The 22,494-nt window shown below is 41.4% G+C and overlaps 2 protein-coding genes across 4 annotated transcripts; both read right to left on the reverse strand.

Annotated features, from left to right (window-relative positions):
• Nucleotides 1-689: 689 nt before the first annotated feature.
• On the reverse strand, nt 690-8,824 carry ston1 (stonin 1). The gene is made up of 4 exons (XM_070916183.1): nt 8,669-8,824; nt 2,572-4,498; nt 2,205-2,407; nt 690-2,116 (listed from the first exon to the last, which is right to left on the reverse strand). Exons 2-4 carry the CDS (start codon nt 4,412-4,414, stop codon nt 2,051-2,053), a joined length of 2,112 nt encoding a protein of 703 aa, XP_070772284.1. The 5' UTR covers nt 4,415-4,498; nt 8,669-8,824; the 3' UTR covers nt 690-2,050.
• A 1,045-nt stretch (nt 8,825-9,869) lies between these two features.
• ppp1r21 (protein phosphatase 1, regulatory subunit 21) lies at nt 9,870-22,065 on the reverse strand. 3 transcript variants are annotated; one of them, XM_070915691.1, is made up of 22 exons: nt 21,511-22,065; nt 20,465-20,533; nt 19,875-20,021; nt 19,590-19,691; nt 19,314-19,478; nt 19,157-19,215; nt 18,861-18,955; nt 18,544-18,596; nt 17,742-17,891; nt 17,518-17,619; nt 17,339-17,427; nt 17,099-17,235; nt 16,679-16,771; nt 16,114-16,241; nt 15,364-15,513; nt 14,887-14,979; nt 13,786-14,040; nt 13,350-13,385; nt 13,085-13,201; nt 12,286-12,384; nt 12,083-12,211; nt 9,870-11,442 (listed from the first exon to the last, which is right to left on the reverse strand). In XM_070915691.1, the coding sequence occupies exons 1-22, from the start codon at nt 21,568-21,570 to the stop codon at nt 11,413-11,415; spliced, it is 2,358 nt and encodes a 785-aa protein (XP_070771792.1). In that variant the 5' UTR covers nt 21,571-22,065; the 3' UTR covers nt 9,870-11,412. The 3 variants fall into 3 exon arrangements, with proteins under 3 accessions (XP_070771792.1, XP_070771794.1, XP_070771795.1); XM_070915693.1 differs by lacking the exon at nt 13,350-13,385; XM_070915694.1 differs by lacking the exons at nt 13,350-13,385; nt 14,887-14,979.
• Nucleotides 22,066-22,494: the final 429 nt, after the last annotated feature.

The following is a 22,494-nucleotide window of genomic DNA, read 5'->3' on the forward strand; positions in this document are numbered from 1 at the left end:
CAGGGTGAGATATGTCACTCCTCTGTACCTATGCTCTATCACAGTTAATCAAATCACACAGCGTGCGGCGTTTAGACAATTATTTCCTACGAATCATATGGCATTTATTGAGCAGCAGCCTGTCATCAGTCACTGCTGGATGTCTCAGTCTCTCAAGAAAAAGTGTGACGGTGGACAAAATTGAGTTAAGTTGTGCTGTTATGATACTCAGTGAGGTGTTGAAAGGATTCTGCTCCTTTGTTCAATGAATAACCACAAAGTATTATTGTGGTGTTTCATGTGCACTTTGCAGGTTTATGGGACCACAACCAAGGCTTTGTGTGGGGGGCCTGTACCATAAATACAGTTTGTATGGTACTGACAGTTTCTGCATATACATTCTACCTTCATAATACAATGATAACATTTTAGAGCTTGATTTCCTGCAGGAAAACTTAAAATACAAGCATCACTTAATGTTTATCAGACAGGCCAGATTTTAACTGTACTTTCATTTTGCACTGTACACATAACACTTCATTCATCACCTTTTGCATTTTGGATGTTGGACACTGCCTTGATATGAACAGAAAACAGTGGTTAACTTACTCCTGACAGTAACAGACTTTATGTCCCATCTCCTAATATAAAATGTGAGTGTGGTAGAGACAGTATGAACATCTGTGAAGAAGTACCATGAGTCATTCAGGTTTAATTAAATTTTTACTCTTGATGTAAATAATATCCAGCTTAAGCCAGGTACCTCATACATAAAAGTCATCATTCAAGGCCTTGTTGTTCACTATGCAGCTGCACCATTCTTATTCACAACCCAGAGGCAGAAAGATCACATAATAAAGATTTGATTTGTTTAAATAAAATTACAGTCCTCCAGAATACAACATTGGTATAAAGTCAAAGGTCAGCTCGAGGTAAGCAACAAAAGTAATGAGTTGTTATTCTATGTGAAAATAATAAGAAAACTTGTTACAACTATTTCAAATGCAGCTCCAACGGTGGCTCATAATAGGTTGCTATCAGCCATATTCCTGTTGGGGTTGTTTCAGACTGCTGTTTCTCTCTCCTGCACATTGTCTGTATTTGGCAAAAGCAACTGACAGTTATTGTTAATATATGACATTATTTTGTAACTTTTTGGGCCAATGCTCTTGTAATTTGTGCAAAAATGTTTTAATTATGTGTTTGTTTCATGTTGCTTTGAGCTCTTGATCAGCGTTTCATTGCTGAGAATGGCTGCTAATTTGCTGTCGGAGTCAGTTCAACCAATTTGTCCTAATAATTGTGATTAAGTTACTTCAGACAAATGCTGCTCTGTGGGACTCAGCATGATGTGACCCACCTTTGAACCAATGTTTTTGTGCAACTATAATTACATTACTATAGTACTTTTTTACATTGTTTTGACTTACTGATACATGTGGACTGAAAAATATTGAGCCTTTTAGAGCACAATCAAAAATCATCATGCCACTGCCACAAACTACATTTTAGAACAAATGTGTACCTGAATGAATCAGTTTGAAAGAATGTGAACTTTAAACAGTGCTGGGCAGCAAAAGGGCCTGACTCTAAACGTCTGCTGATAATTAGTTTTTCTCAAACACTGAATATATTGCTCATTACTTAAGCTGTTTATCTCATACAGCCCGTTCGGCATACATTTATTAAGGCATTTATTAAGGATGCCAATCATTCTGGAGGGCAGTGCAGATGATGCAAATGCAAGCTTATATACAGTACTCATATAAACTGTAACCTTACAGTTAATAAATCTATTACATGTAAAGTGCTAGGCAAAAGGACCATGTTAAATTGTTTATTAGGTCTAGACTAATTCAGTCTCAGTTAAATGATAGAAAATCGGTTAATCTCCACGAGAAATACTACCAGGCTATGTGTGATTAGATGAATTTGACACAGGACAAAAGCAGAAAGTCCCTCATCACCCTTGTATTTGTTCATTTTTGGTTATCCCTTTTCACCATTAAGAAGATTTTGGCAAATATCGTGGACCAAAGGGATAACGTCCTCTTCAGAGCTTCTTTAATAATCACTGTGTCATGCAGCCAGATTGCCTCTGTGACTCTGTTTCAATCCATTTCTTCTCCACCTCCACCTAAAAAAAACAAAGTTAGGTTAGTTGCACCAATAAAAAAAGATGCATGCATTGAGCAAGATATTATTTCGCTAGTGAAACATCTTACCTGACAATGATAGCGTGTCCAACTGGTCACATGTTTCTGCGGCTGGATGTCGTTCACAGTGCCCAGTGACTTCACCCTGGTCTGTGACACAACCGCTCCCATAATTTCACATTCCATCGTGACAAAAGGGTACCAGTCACTTGGGATCTCCTGATCAGATCCCAGCTCTAGCTTGCAGGAGAATGAATGGGGATGATCCACTGCTGCAAAGGAGAAAACAAAGGTCGCTTGTAGTTAGAGTGTTACACCACTGAGTGGCAAACAGACTGTATGCATGCACAAGAAGCCAAGGCCAAGAAGCTAATGAGAAAATTATATGTTAGGTTGTAGTGCAGGGCTACATTTTAATCTCTCAGAAATGTGTTACCCGTATTCTTCGCAGGCAGTCTGTCGATCCTCCACACGACGGCTGAATATACATTCTCATACTTGACAGTGCCGACCGTCACCTGCATGACAGGCTGCGAGTCTGCAGCGCTGACGGAGCCCAAGCAGGCGTTTCTGTTCATACGGGCCTTCAGAGACCTCTGTCGCAGTAAGGCCACTGTCTGTGTCACTTTGACCCAGTCGCCTGGCACCGGCACACGGATCACTACATTTTCACACAGCGGATACGTGTCAGACACTCCCATGGAGGAAAGGAAGGTGGCTGACATGTTAAGAAAGGCCTGGAGCTCCACATAGGCACCTTGGACTGTGACCACAGCTTTGATCGAGAAGGGAACTTCTGTGCAACCCAAAACCGCCGTCTTGTACCGCATCAGCTCCACCCTGCAGGCCTCAGGAGGTGAGAACTTAATCAGCCGGGACCTCTGAAACTCTGACTCATTCACACATTTGTGAAAGTGGCAGTCGGCGATCTCCATCCAGAGCTCACTGTCCTCCTCAGACCCATAGCTGGAGTCAAAGTGCAGCAGCCCAAGATCGTTAAGGGCAAGAAAACAATCCCCTAGTCCGTTCAGAAAAGCCAGACAGTGAATCTGGGTGAAGGCTGTCCTCTCCATGACTCCTCCACACTTATCCAGTTGTACCCAGATATGATCAGTGATCTGCAACGACAGCTCCTGCTCCTCGTAGTGCCGCCTCTGCTGGTGGGGTATATTCAGTTTAAAGATTTCCTCTTCCATGGAGACTACCAGGTCCTCCATGTCGTCGTGCACTGTGGAGCCAAACTTTAGCAGCTGCTCTACCTCCGCCTCATGACTAACCTCCAACTTAGGATGGTAGCGTTTCTTTTCCGTGTACGAGAAATGTTCCACCTTGAGCGAGAGGACTTTGCGGGGCTCGCCATAGCTTTCCAGTTTCAGATCTGAGATCCTACACTGAGGGAGAAGCTGGAACTCCTTGTATGGCTTCTCCAGCCCTTTCTCGTAGTACATCTGCAGCACACCTCCCGGCAGCAAGCGGAGATAGATCGGCCCCCACTGTCGAGAGGACATGCGGTTCTTTTTTTCAGGAATCCTGAGCATGACAGACCAGCCGTCTCTCCTCTGGCTACGAAACAGACCCCGGGGAACGAACTGAGATGAACCCTCGCTTAACACCTCATCTTTGCAACTTACCCGCCTCTCCCCATCTTTTTCTGTCTCTGGTTTCGTTTCTGCTCCGAGGCCTTCCAGTTTGTGGCAAACGTAGGAGAAGGAGTTCTGGAGTTGTGGAGGCTCACTGCCGTCTTTGGTCCGAATAAAGAATCGTGGTAGGCTGTTGTCAGATTCAGAGTCTGAGGAGGAGCTGTCCGCATCTGCGCTGTGTCTAGATCCATCCCAGAAGGGGTTATAGTGTCCTGAGTTTCCTTGGAAAGAAGGGAAAGGGCTTGGTCCATCTGAGGTTTGATTCAGGGCCTCTGGTGCAGGAGAGGGAACAGAGGTGGTAGGCGTGCTGGACAAACTCCGGAAGAAATCGTTCTTGTCCCACGTGTTGGGGTGAAATGGGGATGCACTGCTAGGAACCCCACTCACAGGAGTGCAAAAGGGCGTATTACATGGTACACAGGAACTTCCACTAACACTCGAGTGGCTTTGAGGGGATTCCAGGGAACTACTGAAGCTCCAGGAAGTATCTCTGATTGGAGGAAGCACTAATTTCAGACCATTGGGACGCGGTACTGATGCTTTGATAAGCCCTGGTGATTGTAGGGGCTTCTGAGGTGATGAGAGTGGTATGTTGTCATCTTCAAACGTGACCCAGTTTGAGTGATTTGTGGAGCACATGGCTGAAGAGGACTGGTGACCGGTTTAAAACAACAATTCCTCCTTTGTTGGGTTAACTGTCCTCCACTGCAGAGGCCTTCTCCTCTGCAAGAAAACAAATGAGAAGAATTAAAACAATGAAAAAAGTAATAAAGTAACACAAGTGCTCTTGAATAGATCAGTTCTCATTTGAAAGCTTGAACAAGTGCATTTATCCTGAAGAGAGAGAGAGAGAGAGAGACAGAGCTCCTGGGGATATAAATAAAACATATTTCCTTGAGGTACTCCATTACAACTTGAGAGAGACTGACCTTGAAAACCAGGAACACATTTCTGTGTGTTAACGCCACAATAAACGAAGGCCTTTTGATGTAAACGCTGAAGTAAGCGTTCTGCAATTCAGTGTCAGAGAAGCAGCAGGTGATTTTTCTCTCATTGACTCCACAGATTAGAGCTTTTGTTGATTTTTAAGCTTTTGAAGAATCCGTCATACAAACTGATCTGTCTTGCGAGTACATGATCAGAATGGTATGAACAATCTCTTCGAGTATCAACCAACTTAATGCATGCGTCGTAAAGTTGGCCGGGTTCAATAAAAGTTCAATAAAATGCCAGCCATTTTATTTTCCCCTTTTCTTTATTTGGATCATTTTTGCAAGCAGTACAGAAAAGGACGCAGCACTGCAGTTTTTTTCTAAACTGTTTGTACTACAGGCTTGAAGCGAAGAGTACCGCTCACGAGTCCAAAAATACAGTTCTGTGATTGTTATTGTGATTCCATATATTGAGATGTGCCCTACAAATTCTAATCTTCCATTCACACTTGGAGAACAAATATTATAATATATATATAAACCGTTAACCTAAGCCAAATCTACATGACAGGTGAATAATCTTTTGTATCCATAAATTCAGACAAATTGACACTGGGTTTCTCAAAGTATTGTGATGCATAAAGGTGACATGTTTTAGAAGATCCTACTGGAGGAGAGGAGTATTTTTATAAAGCCTGTTTCCTGTTTTCAAAAGGAGTATAAGTTTAAAAGTTTTGTAAAGGAAAATTGATGAGATAAAACGTTGTATGTTAGATAAACTGTGCTTTGAAATGAGCATAGTCTAAATATTTAATAGCACGCCTGCTCTAAAATGCGTGAGAAATGTTAGCCATGGTTGGAAAAAGATCCTGCCTCATTACCGCTGGTGCTACGTGAAGCTTCAGAAAAAGAAACAAAGCTGGTTAAATGTGTAAGGCGCCTCTAGAGGATTAAAGTTTTATCCTCTCTGATATTAGATCTGCAGAACATTTCAACATAGGTACTAAATGTTGAAAGAGTGTGGGAATATTGCTAAATAACAATGGTATTTAGGCTAATTAGCCAATGGGCAGAGAGTCAACATGTTGTAATCTTTAAACAATCTTGCGTTTAATTATCCTGCTCGTCAATCCCAATCTGTCTTTTGATGTGTTAACAGCTCGGCTCTCACCAGCATCCGGCTCAGAGGCCACTTTCAAAATGTTAAAGCCTCATCTTCCCATAAAAAAAATCTTGAAAACAATAATTGAAAGCAGAACGCCTCAATTACAGCTTTCCTCCTCCCTTCAAGATCATAGCCATTACTTGCATGAAGGAGACATCCAGTGGCAAGTTCTTCTAGCTATAAATAAACAGGGAAGTGGGGGCTCTGATTCAGGGTAGTGGATTGACAAGTCCTCTGTCAAACACTGGAGAACATCTTTGTAATGAGAGGATGTTTTTAATGCAGACATTTCCACAAGTTCACCCCTCCTCTCCGACTTACAGAATCCCTCAGCTTTGGTTCTAAGACGGACACAGAGGAGGATGAGTTCTCCACAGGGGTGAATGACAAGTCTTTCATACTCATTTCCAGCCTGTCGTCTCTTCCTGGGCTCTCTAGCAGGCCGTAAAGAAATGAGACTCTGCTAAATCTACAGAGGACAAAAGAATACATTCCACACATTCCTCTGGGACAAGCAGCTTTGCACACAGGAAATACCAGCCTGCTCTATTCGTGTGAACTGACAACAAATATTATCTTAATGTCAATTTATCGAATTTCAAAAATGCACCAGATTTGCAGATCATAAACTCTGCTTTGTGTTTATCACTGTCAAAATTACAAACACTGTGACAAAGAAAGGAGTCTGGGGATTAAGATGGGATTATAATAATACTTAGGTACTTTACGAACATATAAAACAAGTCTGACGAATTACTCCTCCTTTTACAAGTTTAATTTTTCATTGTTATCATCCTCCTAAGACTTGGGATGTAAAGAAATCTCATAAAATAGAGACAAGAATTGTACTCAATTACTGTATAGGTTTGATCCAGTAAAATTACAGCACTGCAATTAAGACAATGAGTACGCTCAGGTTTATCATTACTGATGATAATTACTGCACGAGCGAAACCTGGGGTAGGCAAAATAACATACACACCTCATGGACAATAACTTAAAAGTCTGAAGTCACTTAATCATAATTATTGGGTCAAACTGAGTCACAAAATGTTGCCAAATAGTTGCATGTCAGCTTTAAAAGAGGCCAGTCAGCACTTGCTATTATATGTCCTTATAGAGCTTATTACAAACACAGAGGAATTTCACACCGCTAAGAGGAACAACAATCACAAGCTGATACTAACGAACAGGGATATGAGAAAACTTTCAACGCCACGTGTTCAACCTAATAAGGCCTGTCTTTATTCCAGTGACCGTAATGATAATTTAACTCAATATTAAGTCCACTTTCATGAGGAGTTCCTGTTATTTTGTGCATCTACTGTAATGTATTGACTGTTGTGACAGAAAGGGCAAATCCCTCGATGACAGGAAGCCATTTTCAGCAGTCGCCTGACACATGATTACTTAGAGGAAACTGTTGTGGTTTAAGAATAAAACTGCTGAGTTTATAAAAATAAACATATTTGAACTTTAACTTTAGCGGACAGATGCTTCCTGTTGGATTCTCTGGAAAATTCCTGTTTACAATAGAGTAGATTGTTTCCTCAGAAAAGTGTATAAATGAACAAAATAAGACACTACCCTGTTTAATTTGACAGGAGAGTACTACTGTAGTGACCACAATGACTGTGTAATCTAGTGCAGGGCTGAAAATGTGATGACCTATTTCCAGTGGCAACACACTGGCTCTGTCTGCAGAGTGAGCTCCCGTCAGACAAAGCAGAAGAGAAAGCTGCAGCTTTTCTCTTTAAACACACTGAATAAATCAATGTTATGTCAGTTATATACTTTAATTCCAGGGCTCCCTGCATTTACTGTAGAGACTTGCTCCAGTTCAGGAAAGCATGACTGGAATAAACAGGAATGAATGGGAGACGGTTGTGTCAGATGTAGCACTTAAAAAAAAAAGCTTTCCACTATTAGTTTACTTGAGTTGTAGTGGTTTATTTTCATCTCAGGCATTTAGGGACAAACTAATGATAAACTCATGGAAAACACACATTTCATATATATTTTAGAGCAGGACTGTGTAACTTTTGAAAGAAGGGAAAGAACTCAATTCAATACCCTCAGGGGTTTTGCTCCTACATCCTTACTTGGTCTGGTAGCTTTTGGTTGTTAAACGTTAGCTTATCAAAGTCAACTCTGGCTAGATATTGCTCCATAACAAATATTACTCAGTCTTGTTGCTGACTTTATGATTCTTGCTATTGTTACACTATGTTTTAGCATTAACCATTATCCCCTAATTGTCTGGCTACTGTTCAATTCTACATTTGCATTTTTGTATTAATAGACAGCACATAGAAATACCCGCGAATGGCCAACAATATATATTTCCAATGAATGCCATGTACATGTGCAACTAAACGGTATCCTTGTTGAAACACGTCTTGATAAAAGTTGCGACGCAGCGTGGGGGTCAGTGAATGCCAGCCAAACACACGAGTTACCGGTAAACAACTTGAGTTTCTTTCGCCCACACAGCAGCTCAGACTGGAGAAAGAAAACAGTACCAGCATGCTGTCAACAGAGCCAGGCCCGTATCCCGGACAGAGAGGCCCACTTCTGGGATCATTTCTGCGCCTTTGTTTTGATGCGAAGTCTGCGTAAAAGTTGTCACTCTGCGTTACTTTTGTCGTTTCATGCCTCTTTCACTCATAACCGAGACACGACTGACAACAGAGAACACTCACGAAGAGTGAAGCAAAACACTTTTAAAGTCGTTTCTAACGTGACTTGAACTATTGCAGCTCTCACAAAAACAGACCACAAGAAAGAAATACTCACGTATTCACAGTCGTAGTTTATTAATTCGGGTCATCACTTGTGTTTAATGGACGCGTCTGAACGCTGATGTCGGCCGGTTCTCCTCAAAATGGCAGAGTGTAAATCCTGGGAGTTTTAAACAGAGCAGCGCTTCCCCTCCCGAGTTCAGACAGACTGTCCTACAGCGGGACACTGCAGGAATGAACAGAGCAATGCTGCGTTCGGGACTATAGGAAATGGCGCTACCGGCAGATGGGCGCGCACATCACAACAAATAGAGAGCGGATACACATCAAACATAACACCTTCAGGGCACATAATTAAGATAATAGGCCTAATTGTTATTTTCCCATGGTTGTAAATAAACAATGTACACATGCTTTAACTTCATACGTTTTGACATATCAATGCTGTTATGCTGAATTTAATCAATTTCAGAGTTGAGGTTTTGTAGCTACGTATCAAAAACTGTAACTATAAAGTATATGCAGTAGGCCCTTACATAGTATCTAATTGCAACTTTGGCCTTTTTGGCAATTCTACAGATCTGGCAAAGTTGAATAAAAGCGTGAATCACAGTAACTTCAAGAGGGGTTACAATAAAATATTAAGTAGGCCATATGCGCATGAAGAACGAAAGGGGTTGCACAGGGACCACCCATTTGCCGCTTCATTATGTTGATTTATGTTATTTGTAAGATACTACTTCAAATGTAGTATAATTACATAATATTTAAAGTATATAACAAGCAGGATATTTTGGTACTGACTCATGTGTATCTTCATATATTAATTCTGCAGCCACTGTTCCTCTGTCTTTCTTCAATTAAAAGACGGAAAACCACCAAAAATGTGTTTTGCTCCAAGGTCTATTTTTCAGAATTACTGGTCAAAAGCTCTTGAATGCACAAACAAGTGGTGGTTATTCTTACTTTTACTACTTTGACCTCTGAAGTTGTGTACCAAGAGTACATGAAAGCATCATGAATTCAACATGTTTTTCCTTCCAAAACAAAGTGACGGCATTAAACAGTAATCTTCCAGTTCTCATGTGTCCAGTTCAATGGTGCTGCCTCATTTCCCAGTGGTGAGGGTGTGTTACAGGCTGTTTTATAGGCAAATTAAAAATCCCAGTCACCTCCAACTCCCAGAAATGCAGCACCAAAAGTTAGGTCAGTTTAAAGGATCATTAATAACCAGGTGAATCTAAATACATAGTGTATTTAAATGTTGAACAAGCTTTTTTTATTTTGTTTCACATATTTATATGTGCTTTTGAACAGGTTACATTGTGAGAATACAAGTATTATTCTTTATCAGTTTCGGGGCGTTGGCAAGTATTTGCGGTCAAAGGTTTGCTGCCAGGTTTGGACTGGCAAACAAGAGGTTTGAATGAACTGCTCATAGCCACTGCTGGGCTTTTCTTCCATTTCCCTCATGTCACTACAAGCCAAAGAGGTCCTATTTTACTGTAAACTTTAACTGCACTCTGCCATGACTCATGAATCAGGTTGTCTAAGCACAGTATGGGCCAAACCCTCTATGACACTTCCCACTAATCTAGCCTTGAAGGAGACGAAAAAACTAGCTGCAGATTCAGTTTTCCAAATTTTGTGGAAAATAAAGATTTGTAACCTCTGAATAAATGCCTTTTTGTATATGTATATATATACATACACATATGTATATATTTTAGTACACATATATCATGATTACAAATGAGTCTATATTCACATTAACCCTTTTTGTCCATACATATTACAACATGATTTAAAAGACCGTTGTGCCACACCAGGCTTCTGAGTGCACATCTACTTTGGTGATAACAAGAGTAACTTCACAGAGACAGACTAACACCATTTCACGAGCGCCGACTTGTCCATCCTACCCTTTTTGTCTAGGTAAACACAGTTAATCAGTGCTTCAAGGCAGACATCTTTTCTTTTCTTCACACCCAGAGGACTGAAAAACTCCCAAAATGAGGAATGAATTCAAGTGTCTTTTGTTGGTTGTTCATTCAGGTTTTAAAGCCCTTCTTTACAGAAGCCTGTGATATATGCATGTGTTATAAGGGGTATTATTCTGTATGTAAACATACAGGCCCTTGGAACCGCTCGCACAAATAATCTCAAATTTGATTAAAAAAAAAAAAAATCTAAGTGTAAAACAATACTCGCATGTTGTAAAGCCCGGTGCCACAGTCACACAGTGAGACAACACTCTGCACACAGACAGCCACACCAACATTTACTCTGTTCGCCTGCTCCCACACAAAAGCAGTAAGAATCTCTCACATGTACATAAAGCAGGAAAATTACACACACTGATCAACAGGGTTTGGTCTTCAAGTCTTGACTTCAGTGAGCATTACCAACTTCAACAGTTTCAGCTGTTTATCTCCCGCCGTCCCTTTTGGGGAAAAACTGTTTCTCTCCCACCCTGCTTTTGGCCAAAAGGTCAAGCAGCAGCTTCCGGTGCTGTTTCAGAAAGCATTTTTAGCAAGTCATGTTGTGTTATAACTGGTGCCGTGACAAGGAAAAGGGAAAAAAGAAGCTTCTTCAGTCAAACATGTTCAAGCTTCCACACAGTTCATTTGTATTGCCACTGCCTGACAGTGTAGGAATCTGAGGCTCATGTAGCCTTCCTGTGGTTTGGTGACAGTGGTAGTGTTGGTACCAGGACGCTGCTGGGAGGCTCCACAGGCCCGATATTCTCTCACGGTGCCCTTTGTGATGCCAAATGGAGCCAGAGTTTTGAGGGCAGCTCTAGCGTCCTTTGTTCTTTTTGGTGTTTCCCTAAAGGAAACAGAAAACACACAAACTCAGTTCTGCAAAAAAATTGAAATCAAGTCACATCCAGAATTGGCACAAAATTAAAAGTACTGTGTTGCATTTACGTGCAGTAAGTTGAGCTAGCTCAGATTTGTTTTGCATTTCGTTTAGAAAAAATCTAAAAACATGCTGAGGCTGGTTCTCTGGCCTTCTAGAGAAAATCACCACCTTTACCTCACCAACATGTCCTGTCCCGCAACTTCCCAACATGCAGCCATCTGTGTGCATACACGCAGGAACATGCACACTTAAAACAGGCCTCTCTGTTTCTGCGGCTTTAACTTAACGACTTTTTCAGATGGTTCCTGCAGGTGCTTTTCCCATCAGACCCGGCAGCAACCACAACAGCACCGGTGACCTCCCAGCTCACCGCATAACTTCACAATGTCACATTTCACTGCCAAACCTCAAATGATCCTTCACACTCCCTGAAGCCACTGGATTTTTATCACTCGTCTTTGATGATGGAGCGCTTAGATTTATTTATATGGAGACTGACAGTGTGTGACAGCTGAAAACAAACCTGAGAGCGAACCAAAGTTTCAAAAAGGAAAAACATTTTTTGACAAGAGCTTGAATTAAAAAGGATAAAAGGCAGTTATACCTTGCTGCCCAGTTTGAGCGTGTCGATTTCCTCTCTCTGCTTGCTCAAAGTCTCATTCATACTGCACAGGTGGTCGCTCATCATGCTGAGTTGGTCTTCGTAGCTCCTCTTCGTCGTGGCCAGCTCATCCTGTATGACAGACGCCACAAGTTAATATGTGAATATCTTCCGAGTTGGGAAGGAGGCTAATGACTGCATTTTACCTGCAAGCGCGTGATGTTCTGATTAGCCAGTTTGACCTCCTCGTTCAGAGTCTCCCGTGATTTTTCTGCAATGGCTAATCTCTTGGCCAAAGCTCGACACTAGAAAGGGAAAAAGGGAAAGTAAACAACTGCTGTCCCCTGATGGGTTTAATGCATGTCTAGCACACAATCTTTTTCGAAAGCTGTAATAAAGAAAGATATGTATTTGAGTAATCTGTATATTTGAGGACGACGGCAAAGGTAAATGTACAGTTTGAAAAAGGGACAGTTTAATACCCGAGACTCTGACTCAAGATCAGGTGAATTCCTGCTGCTACAATATATAAAGAGGATGACAGACATGCCAGTTAGTCACAATGCGACAGGATGTCACTTAGACAAGTATCTACATTCAGATCAAGCCTCACCGCAATACTAAAAATATTAGGTTTCAGTTTCTCAGTAGAAAAAGGAAACACTTGGGAATAATGGGACTGAAGAACCACTTCCAGAGTACAGAAGACAAAGAGGAAAGAACAGAGAAACAAGGTTAAACTCTGGTTCAGTTTCAATGTTCTCTGTTCTCAAGCAAATTAAAGAAGCAGACAAAAATAGTTGTGGAATGATTGTAGAAGGGAACACAAGAGGGAATAGGGAAAGTGACTGTTCTGCACTAAAATGGTGTTTAGTGGAGGTTGAGAGAGTTTCCATATCTCTTCCCAGATGACATGCGATGTTAGAGAGGCTGTGTGTTATGAAAAGGTCAGTTCTCTGCTATAAGAAGCAGATACTGAGATGAGCAGTCTAGTAAAGGCTTCACCTCAGAGTGGAAGTGCACAGCTTTGCTGTCTGAAATCTGGAGCTGGGTGGTGAGCTCTCCTACTCTGGCCATGTAGTGAGTCTTTATCAGCTGCTCCCTGGACTCCTCGTCTCCCGCCTGCACACACAGACACAACATCCAGCTCCATAAGATTTATTTTCCTTCTGGGAAGTATTGCGATATCAAATACTTTTTTAAAATTGCTTTTTTTATATAAGAACTCTTCATTTAAATACATTAAGTGGTTACACGTATGACGACTCACATGCTCGACTGTAGGTGTTGTGCACAACATGCCAACCTGGCAAGACAAAAGAGAGAAACATGTCAGGAACGTCATCATAGATCAGATGTTATAAAATCCACTTCAAGCACAGACAGGCATCTAACACTGCTAGCTATGCAAGAGGTAAAAACAATACAAGCTAAAACACAAGTAGTACAGAGACCTGTGAGACAAACTGTGACTTCACTATGAACTCTGCACTGACTTGCATAAACAACAGTATTCTTCTATTCTGCCACATCAGCATATCGAAAGTCTGAGTTTTATTAAGCAAAAAGTTGCTTTGCGTGGGAGCAACACAAAAAGAGCCGTAATACTCCCTTTGTTGAAGCAAATCAGACACCAGTGCCATGGGCAGGAAATTTCCTCTGCAAGCAAAAACTAAAAAGTGCAGCAGCCAATAGAGTGACTGTACCAGGCTGGTGCACAGCGTAGTCTCTTTCCCTGCAGCTTTCAGCTCGTTCTCTGCTTCCTCGTGGCTCTGTGCGAGTGTGCTGGCTGCAGCTGTTTGCGAGTTTGGACCTCCCCCTAGTGCTGCTGCGAGCTGCACTTCCAGGTCCGCAATGCGCTGGTTCTCCTTTTCCAACCGCACCTTCCCAAGCTGGGCCTCCAGGAGCCAGTGCTCCTTCTCCTGCTCTAGCCGAGCGATCTTCTCCTGGCTCTGCTGAACCTGCAGGAGGCCAACAGGGAGAGGGAGAGGAGTGGACAGTGAGCTTGTGGGAAGAGGGCTGAGCAAAGGTTGGGGGGAAGTAAAAGGGCAGCAGTATTTAGGAGGACATGGGGAAACTATATAACAAAGCTGTGTGTAAAGTTTTATTTAATAAATTTAATAAAAGAACAATTGTAAATTGTAAAAATTGTAAATTGAAAAAATTGTAAAAATTAAAAAAATGGAACGGATTCTGCTATCCTGAGGTTGGACTGTTCCTTCAAAAACCTGGAGGCTCAAATGGCAAAAGTCCAATAAGCTTTATGTTTAGACATTCATGTGCACTTGGAATAACAGACTTGGGGCTGAAGGGACAACTTTAAGGAGGTTGATATGGACCAAAAGACACATTTACAAAAGTACAGAATATGCACAGGCTCACTGGCCAAGACTCTCAATTCCTCACACCCTGTCCCTAAAGAGCCACTGTCTGCAACTCATCTGAAACATCACATGACTGTGTAGTTTCCACATCCCCTTATTTTCTCAGAAACTACTGATTCTGTTGTTCTGCTGTTTCCAGTGTGTTCTTTAATTGTAACGTGACCCAAGGAACACAAAGCCACAATAGACATGTGCAAATGTTTTTGACTTTATCTCTGTGTTATTATGCCACTGCGTTCAGGGCAACCAAACCTGGCTGGCACACTGACTCATACGTGGTCACATTATCCACAGATCACGGAGTTGTAGCTCTTGGCCAAATGTAACTTCCTAAAAAGAAGATTGGCAAAATCTTTAAATGAATGAATTCTAAACCAAAAGAAATGGTTTATAGAAAGAGTTTTTGAGCTTTGAGCATCATACCTGCTGAGTGAGACCTTCTCTGCTCTCAGTGGAGCTGGTCAGTATACGACGGTTTGACAGGGCTTCTCTGTATGGAACGGACTGTGGCCTGGGCTGAAGGAAGAAACAGAACAAGTAGTATAGTAGGAAAACCTTTTATTGATAAAAAAAATAATATCAAAATATCAATAATGAACTCTATTGGTATAGCACTATTCCTGAAGTACTTTCCATGGAGAGAAAAAAAAGAAAAAAAAATCATAAAACAAAAGGGGCAATAAGATATTGCTAAAAGTAGATAAAAACATATGAAATATTCACAAAGGTTTAAATAAAATCATGTTTCAAGAAGCAATTTAAAAGACGTAACAGATGTAGTCTTTGTAATCTCAATGGCCAGAATGTTCCAAAGTCTGTGGGCTTTACTGCAAAGGCTCGGTCACCCTTTGTCACGAGCTACAACCTGGGAATAACCGGCCGATTTAAGCATATACTGACCTTTTTGATAGTGTGGATATAGGCAGCTGCTTTCTTTTTGTTGGCCAGCATACTCTCTGCTTGCAAGGGGTTGAGGGCTACTGTGCTGCCTCTTGGATTGTAGCCCGATGATGTGAAGAAGTCCAAGTTGTTGCTGAAGAAAGTGGCAATCTGCAACAAAAATAGTGACATTACATCTCATATTATTCAAGCAAAACAGATCTTTGCAGCCTCCTTAGCTAAAGAAACACTGATTAGAGCCTACATTTCTCAATGCAGATATTCAGCATTCTGTTTAGCCTCAAATTAACCAGTGTGTTTACAGCAGAGAGACGATGACACCACCAAGTGTCCAGGATGATAAACGTCTGGGCAATTAAGCTTTTGCCTGCAGAGATGAGATGATCACTCTCAAAATGCATATCGCTCCACACATTGTGTGCCGGACTGTGCCTCCCATCAGCAGACACGTCGCAGCCAGCGGTTCACTTGATTCACAAAGAGAGATCATTTATGCCTTTGCTCTAACTGGGGAGCAGCTGTACAAACTGGGATTTGGACAGTACCTTTGAACATTTAAGCGCTGCCCACCTGAGTCCTGCCATTCTGTGCTATCACATTAGTGGCAAATTACCAATGTGATCCAGTTGCAGCGAAAACTCACTTATACTTAGGCTTTTATGAATTACAGTGAACAAATAACACATGCTGATTGAACATACAATATAGGAAATATAAACCTGGCTGCTGCCTGCCCCCTGTTGGCCGTACCTTGCCAGTGCTGCTGGTCAGAGAGCCCAAAGATCCCAGCAGGCACTCTGAGGTGGTGCACAGCTTCTGGGTGACGGTGGGGAGATCCTGCTCTAAGCTGGCCTTCTGGTTGTAGTGCTTTGACATCTCTGGACACACAGGGAGGAAACAGAACAGCAGGAGAGGCATTTATAGCATCTGTTGGCTTTTGAGATGAAAAGGTTGTTGTTTGGTAACGCTCCCTCACTGACTCACTGTGTGTAAATGCAGGTTTTCACAATATTTTCATATTGTAAAACTGCAGGTTTTTAGTGTATATTCGATTACAATCAGTCTCCACAAGAACCAAGGCAAACAGACAAAGGTACTCATTACATAAACACATCTAAATGTACTGCCATTTGGCGTCGCAGTGTGACAGACACTACACTGATTGTTACACTGTTTTGTCTTCAAAAACTGGGCTGGTATTGTGAAAATAGTCTGAGTTTCATGAATGGCAACAGCAGCTCAGTGGTTACGTGAGGGAATCGTTGTGCTGTGAACGGCTCCAGGTCAGAAAAAAAAGGTTCATAGTGCTGCTCACCTTTAATGGCATCGTGAAGACTGTGTAGGCAGGCAGCCAGCTGGGTGAAGACAGCGGAGGTGCTGCTCTGTGGCATAGCATCCTGTCGAACACCTGAGACACATTACACACATTTGTAAAACAAGCATAGAACCCTTTCTTTCCATATAAACAAGCCACTTCTAAATACAAATCTTTACATTAATTTGCGATGTCATTTTTCTAATCCAATATTAACTGCGATAATAGACAGAAAGTTTAGGAAGATAGGTATCAAATGTCCACCAGGTCCTGAGGCCTGCCACATCCTGGGCTTTAAGCTAAAACCACAGTAAGACCACACAAACAGCACACTCAATTTTTTAGTCCTGTCTCAAAAAGAATTATCTTTATGAACTAATCTGTGACATACGGTATATATTTCTGCCTATGTTAACTTACTGGGTAAGGCCAAAAGGTTAATGTAGTTCTGCAGTTTCTCAAAGACAAAAGTCACTCTCTTCACGTCACTTTGCAGCTCCCGGTTTTTCGCAGTAAGGGCAGCAGTACAAAGAGGTGCCTCGCACTCTTCTTCCAGGCTGAAAGGAGAAGAGAAGATAGCCATCAATACAGCCACCTCCACTGCCACACACACAGACACACACAGACACACACACAGACACACACGCACACACAGCTGACCTTTTCAGCTGGTAGGGAAGAATCTTTTGCAGAAAGTGGGAGTATGAGGAGAAATTATCAGCAAAGCTCTTCAGTTTGACCACAGTCTCCTTCAATTTAAGAAGAAAAAAAACACAATAAGTGGTTGATTATAAGAAAGCATCATGAACAAGCCCACACAATGTCCCAAAACCACTCACCAGTACTGTGACGGTGTCCTCTGTGATGCTTTGGTGTAACTGCAGAAAGCTGTCCTCCAGGGGGCGCACATAGGCTGCATTCTCATGTAGATACTGAGAAAACTAGGTAGAGAGAAGAATTATGTATATAAATGTGTACTCTGATACCACTGCTACAGTCTTTTAATGTTCATTGTACGTCAATAAGACAGGCAGTCTATACTTCTTGTGTATGGCTGCCTCACCTTCTGGTTAAGAGGGGAGATGGGCTCGATGGAAGAGTCCAGGGGATAGATGTGCACTCTCTGTTCTGTGTAGGAGTGGAAGTTCAACAGAGCAGCCACCAGGTCCTGAATAAAGCTCAGGGCCTGACCTGCCAAGTCCCGGGCTTTAAGCTACAACCACAGAGAGAACATACAATAATTTAGTCCAGTCTCAAAAAAAAAAAAAAAATCAGCTGTATGAACAAACCTGGTTCATATGGTATGTGTCTCTGCCAAGCGATCAGGTGATTCATTGATTAGTCAATCAAAAGAAAATGAATCAACAATTATTTAGATAATTGATTCATCATTTATAAGTCATTATTAAGCAAATATAACAAACCTTCCCAAGTTGCAGTTTCTAAATTGGGTACATTTGCTAAGTTTCTTTGTCTTAATTGATAGCAGATAGATACTCGTCGGGCTTAAGGAGAATGTAAAAAGCACTTTTTCCTGACATTTTATTAACCACAGATTAATCCATAATTAAAATAATCAGTAGCAGCCCTATCTACCACTATCACTGAATTTTTCAATAGATAAGCATTTGAGAGTCCTTAGTTATTTGTTAATAAACAGAAAAAAATTGTAAAATGTTTAAAATCATAATATGAGAAACTGCAAACTCTGTATTATAAAAAACAGGGATAAATGTTATAATCTTTGAGGAAATGTAATCATAATTTTAGTAAATAACAGTAAATAAGATGCAAAGCTAAGTGACAAGTATTCTCTTTAGACCAATGAAATCCATTCGAAAAATTGGGCTTGTTTTCTCACTCACCTGGTGCCTTCGATTGTGTGTTGGCACATTTAGGCTGTTGTAGTCACTGAATTCTGCAGGGTAGGAGAGAAAAGCAGTTAAAGCAGAGCAGAGCCTCAGTCCCTGCACTGAGCTTTACTGACTCGACAAACATAACTTAAATGGATTAGCCTCCTGCCTCCATGCGTGCAATATTACAGTTTGGTGTAGCATTACACTATTTACTTGGGGGCTGGATGTTGTTATGGTATCAGTGACAAAGACATAAGCGTTCTCAGATAGCTGTCTGCTCTGTAGCAGATCGGTTTTGTCAAAGTGGCTCAGTGCCAGATACTCACTGGTGTCATTGAAGGGCACTTTCTCCTGGATAACACTGCTGCTTTGTTTCACCTGTGTGTTCAGCTCTGACTGACACCGCCTCAACTGCTGCTGACTGCAGAGAGAGAGAGCAAAAAAAGTTATTATTAGTTATATTATAGTTATTATTTTACTTGGTAAATTAATTAAATACAGTTTGAGAATCACAACAGTAGATGAAAATGTATATTTCCAAGGTTTATGTAAAAAGAATATTCAGATAGAAATGTCTGGCTGGAGTTACAGTTGCTTTTACAGTACAAAGAGAAAGATGTACCACTCTTCTGTTCGCATTCTGCACTCCTTTGCTTCCCTCTCCAGGGTCTGTGCTTTCACCTGTCAGAAGAAAGGAAAAATACACACATTTTAATAAACTTTATTAAACCTGACAATCACGTAACATGCTTCACCCTCCTCCTGCTGCTTATCCTCACCTCTAAACGCGCCTTGTCGCTCTGCAGCCGCTCAATTGTTTCCGCTGACTTAGTGGTGAGTCCATCCACGACAGCCTGGTGTTGCTCAGAGTCTTTCTCCAGCTCCTCTAGTCGTGCCCTCAGCTGGGCCTCCTGCCTCCTGTGCTGCTCATCTGCTTCATAGAACTAATGAGTGTACAGCAGAAAGCAGATCCATCACATGGACGACCTCCCCAGGACATGAACTGCATATACAGAACAATGACAGACCAATATAAACACGACATGGCTGCTTACTTGGATATGAAGTCTCTCATTTTCTTCTATCTTTTTCTGGAGGTCCTCATCAAAAACACTCTGGGTCTCCAGGCCATGCTGTGAGGGAGAGTCTCCTTTACTCTGGAGGAGGTAGAGATCAAATAGGGGCTGTTAATCCTGATCTTTTGGGTTTGCGAATGTCACTCTAAAGCTAATGTTTTTGCTATCAGACTCATTTTATGGCCATTAAGGAAAATACACAATACATCCCGTTCCCTCTACCCAACTGCGTAGCCCTTCCCTTTGATTTCCCCTCATGATCACCTTCCCCTTTTTGCCCTTGGCTTCACTGACAGCTAGCTCCTCTTGCAGCAGCTCCACCCTCTTGGCCAGCTGTTGGTTCCTGAAGCTGAGACTGTCCATCTCCTGCTCCTGTTTCCTCAGGCTCTGGTCCCTCTGCTTCAACTGCTCCTGAAGATGGACGAACACATGTCGGGCATTACAGTCTTGTACATGCCTCCTTACAAACCAACGCATTAAGCATCATCATCATCACTAACTCCAAATCAAGATGATATCACTCTACACACTGTTGCAGAATTTGGAGAAATTGCTTTGATTAAAAAAAAAAAGGCTCTCTGGAAACAGACAGGGTTGTCATTGTGCAACTTCAGCATAACTAACAGCAGCATTGCAACAAGTACTAGTCAGATTAGGAGACCATCTGAATTTGTTTAGCAAATTTGAAAATACAGTTCTTTACAACAATGATGATACAGTTTATGATATAATCTGGAATCCCCAAAACATTATAGTTGTAGTTTAATTGTCTAGCCTGAATCTGAGTTAAACTTGTATATTACAGCTGTGACTCTGGTCATAGTTACTTTTTTCTGTTATATATGTTGCTTTACCTTAAGTGACACAGAGTTGGCCTGTTCATCCACAACTGCCTTCTTCAGCACCTGGTTCTGGGCACGGAGCTGTGAAAACATACAGAGGAAAATGTTGAAAGATAAATGAGATGCAAAGGCCGTGTTCAAATAAAGAACAATGGGGTATGTTTGCAGTATCTTAAGTTGAATTCACATTTGCCTTTACATGGAAAATCTCTGTTATGAAGCTGTTTTTTCAACCTATTCTGCATAATATTCAGAGACATCATAAGACATCAGTGCCCTTTACTGTGTGGCTAGTGGCCTTTAACCACATATTCAGTTAAGCATAACGGCAGTATGGGTGAGAGCTACATAGTCAGCACTTCCTGAGCAGGATATGGTGCTTGGCTAACGGGGAGATCAGAGTTAAACAGGAAACGGCACACACATACACACCCTGTGCTGTCAGCTGACACAGAAACAAAGGGCACATACAGCTCACAAGAGAAAACACAGGCTTCACTGTCACTTGTTAACATATTATGCTCATTTTTGAGGCAGTAGTTTGTGTTGCTGTTGAATTGTATTGTGATATACTTTGAGGTGTTTCTAATAAAATCACTTTTCAAATATTTTCTACTGGGCCACTAACTACATCTTCCAAAACGACCATAAGATACATGAATTTGAATTAACACCTCTCTAAAACAATATAACAGTCATGAAGTTGGGATTTATTGCAGGGCTACTGTTTTAACTAGAGTGCATTAGCTTGAGCTAAGTGTAATAAACTCCCAGTTGAGTGTGTCTCTTTGCACTGACAAAAGGTCTGCATGGCCAGCTTCAACAATGGAATCCACTCCAGTAATTTCCAGTATCATGTAACGTTAGCTTAATTGTAAATATGTTCGAGTAGCATTTGTCATTGATTACAGATGCTTAATGATACAGTATTAGCAGGTGGCTAACGCTAATAACACACCGGTAGCTTCTGTTCCAGCTTTGTCAATAAAGATGTGCAAAACAATGACAACTAGCTAACTTTATCAACATTAAATGGGCGAACATATGCAGTGTTTTACCTTGGAGTACTCCTGTGCCAGCTTGCTGTATTTTGTTTGCAGGTCTGTCACGTTAGCCATTGTCGCTGGAAACGTTATCCCGTCGTTGATGCTACAAATGGTCCCGCTAGCCCGGCTAACTGATGGTTGTCCTGTTAAGTTACCCAAGACGGTTCTTCACACAGCCAGGTAAATGTTGGCGATGGACTCGGTGAGCTGTAACGTTAACCTGGCTAACTCAGGTTAGCTAGCTCACTGTTGTTACTAACTACTTCAGGGTGGCTTGTTCCGTTACTTGGTAAAACTGGCCCCGAACACATTGTGACAGAAGGACGGTCATGAGTCCCGGAGAAAGAACTGGTTGCTGGTTATCTGATTTACACTAACTTGTAAAGCCGGATGTCATTCAGACTTGACAGCAACGCTTTTTTTAAGTTAGCACTATTAGCGGTGTCAGAGCCTGCTAGCTAGCCGACTAGCCAACAGCTAACTAGCTATGTAGCAAAACAAATCCCGAGTAAACACATGTAGGTCATGTTATCTGACAGCAGCCGTGTGACCCGCTGCGTCCGCAAATCGTCTTAAAGAACGAGTGTAGCTGCTGCTAAGCTATGAAACAGCCGTGACAATCCATTCATCTGAAGGAATACTTTTATTTTTTAAACCCGCAAAATCCTCCTCGAATGAGATCCGACCAGAGAGACACAAGCACAGAGGTCAGAGTTCAGAAAACAGAAAAGTGGTGAGCTGGTGTAAGCAGGGCGCCGTCTAGCGTCTGAATGACTCAAAAAGATAGATAGATAGATAGATAGATAGATAGATAGATAGATAGATAGATAGATAGATAGATAGATCTGATTAGTTGCAAAGTGCCTTGCAGGTTCAGCAGATATATGTATTTTTATAGATTAAACTACACAATAGTAATTAATTAAAGTAGTTAATGAATCAGTAATGATAGTATATAACATAATTATATAAAATAATATGACACCCTGAAAGGGA

The sequence above is a fragment of the Enoplosus armatus genome, chromosome 12 (genome assembly GCF_043641665.1).
Source record: "Enoplosus armatus isolate fEnoArm2 chromosome 12, fEnoArm2.hap1, whole genome shotgun sequence".
In the NCBI taxonomy this organism is placed as follows: domain Eukaryota; kingdom Metazoa; phylum Chordata; class Actinopteri; order Centrarchiformes; family Enoplosidae; genus Enoplosus; species Enoplosus armatus.

Coding starts and splice junctions, on each gene's coding strand:
- ston1 (XM_070916183.1), bottom strand. CDS start 4,414: ATGTGCTCCACAAATCACTCAAACTGGGTCACGTTTGAAGATGACAAC. Junction 2,408..2,571: donor ACTGCCTGCGAAGAATACGG/GTAACACATTTC, acceptor TCTCCTTTGCAG/CAGTGGATCATCCCCATTCA. Junction 2,117..2,204: donor GGACACGCTATCATTGTCAG/GTAAGATGTTTC, acceptor TGTTTTTTTTAG/GTGGAGGTGGAGAAGAAATG.
- ppp1r21 (XM_070915691.1), bottom strand. CDS start 21,570: ATGGCTAACGTGACAGACCTGCAAACAAAATACAGCAAGCTGGCACAG. Junction 19,692..19,874: donor CCAAGGGCAAAAAGGGGAAG/GTGATCATGAGG, acceptor TACCTCCTCCAG/AGTAAAGGAGACTCTCCCTC. Junction 13,202..13,349: donor CAACACCTACAGTCGAGCAT/GTGAGTCGTCAT, acceptor CTGTGTGTGCAG/GCGGGAGACGAGGAGTCCAG.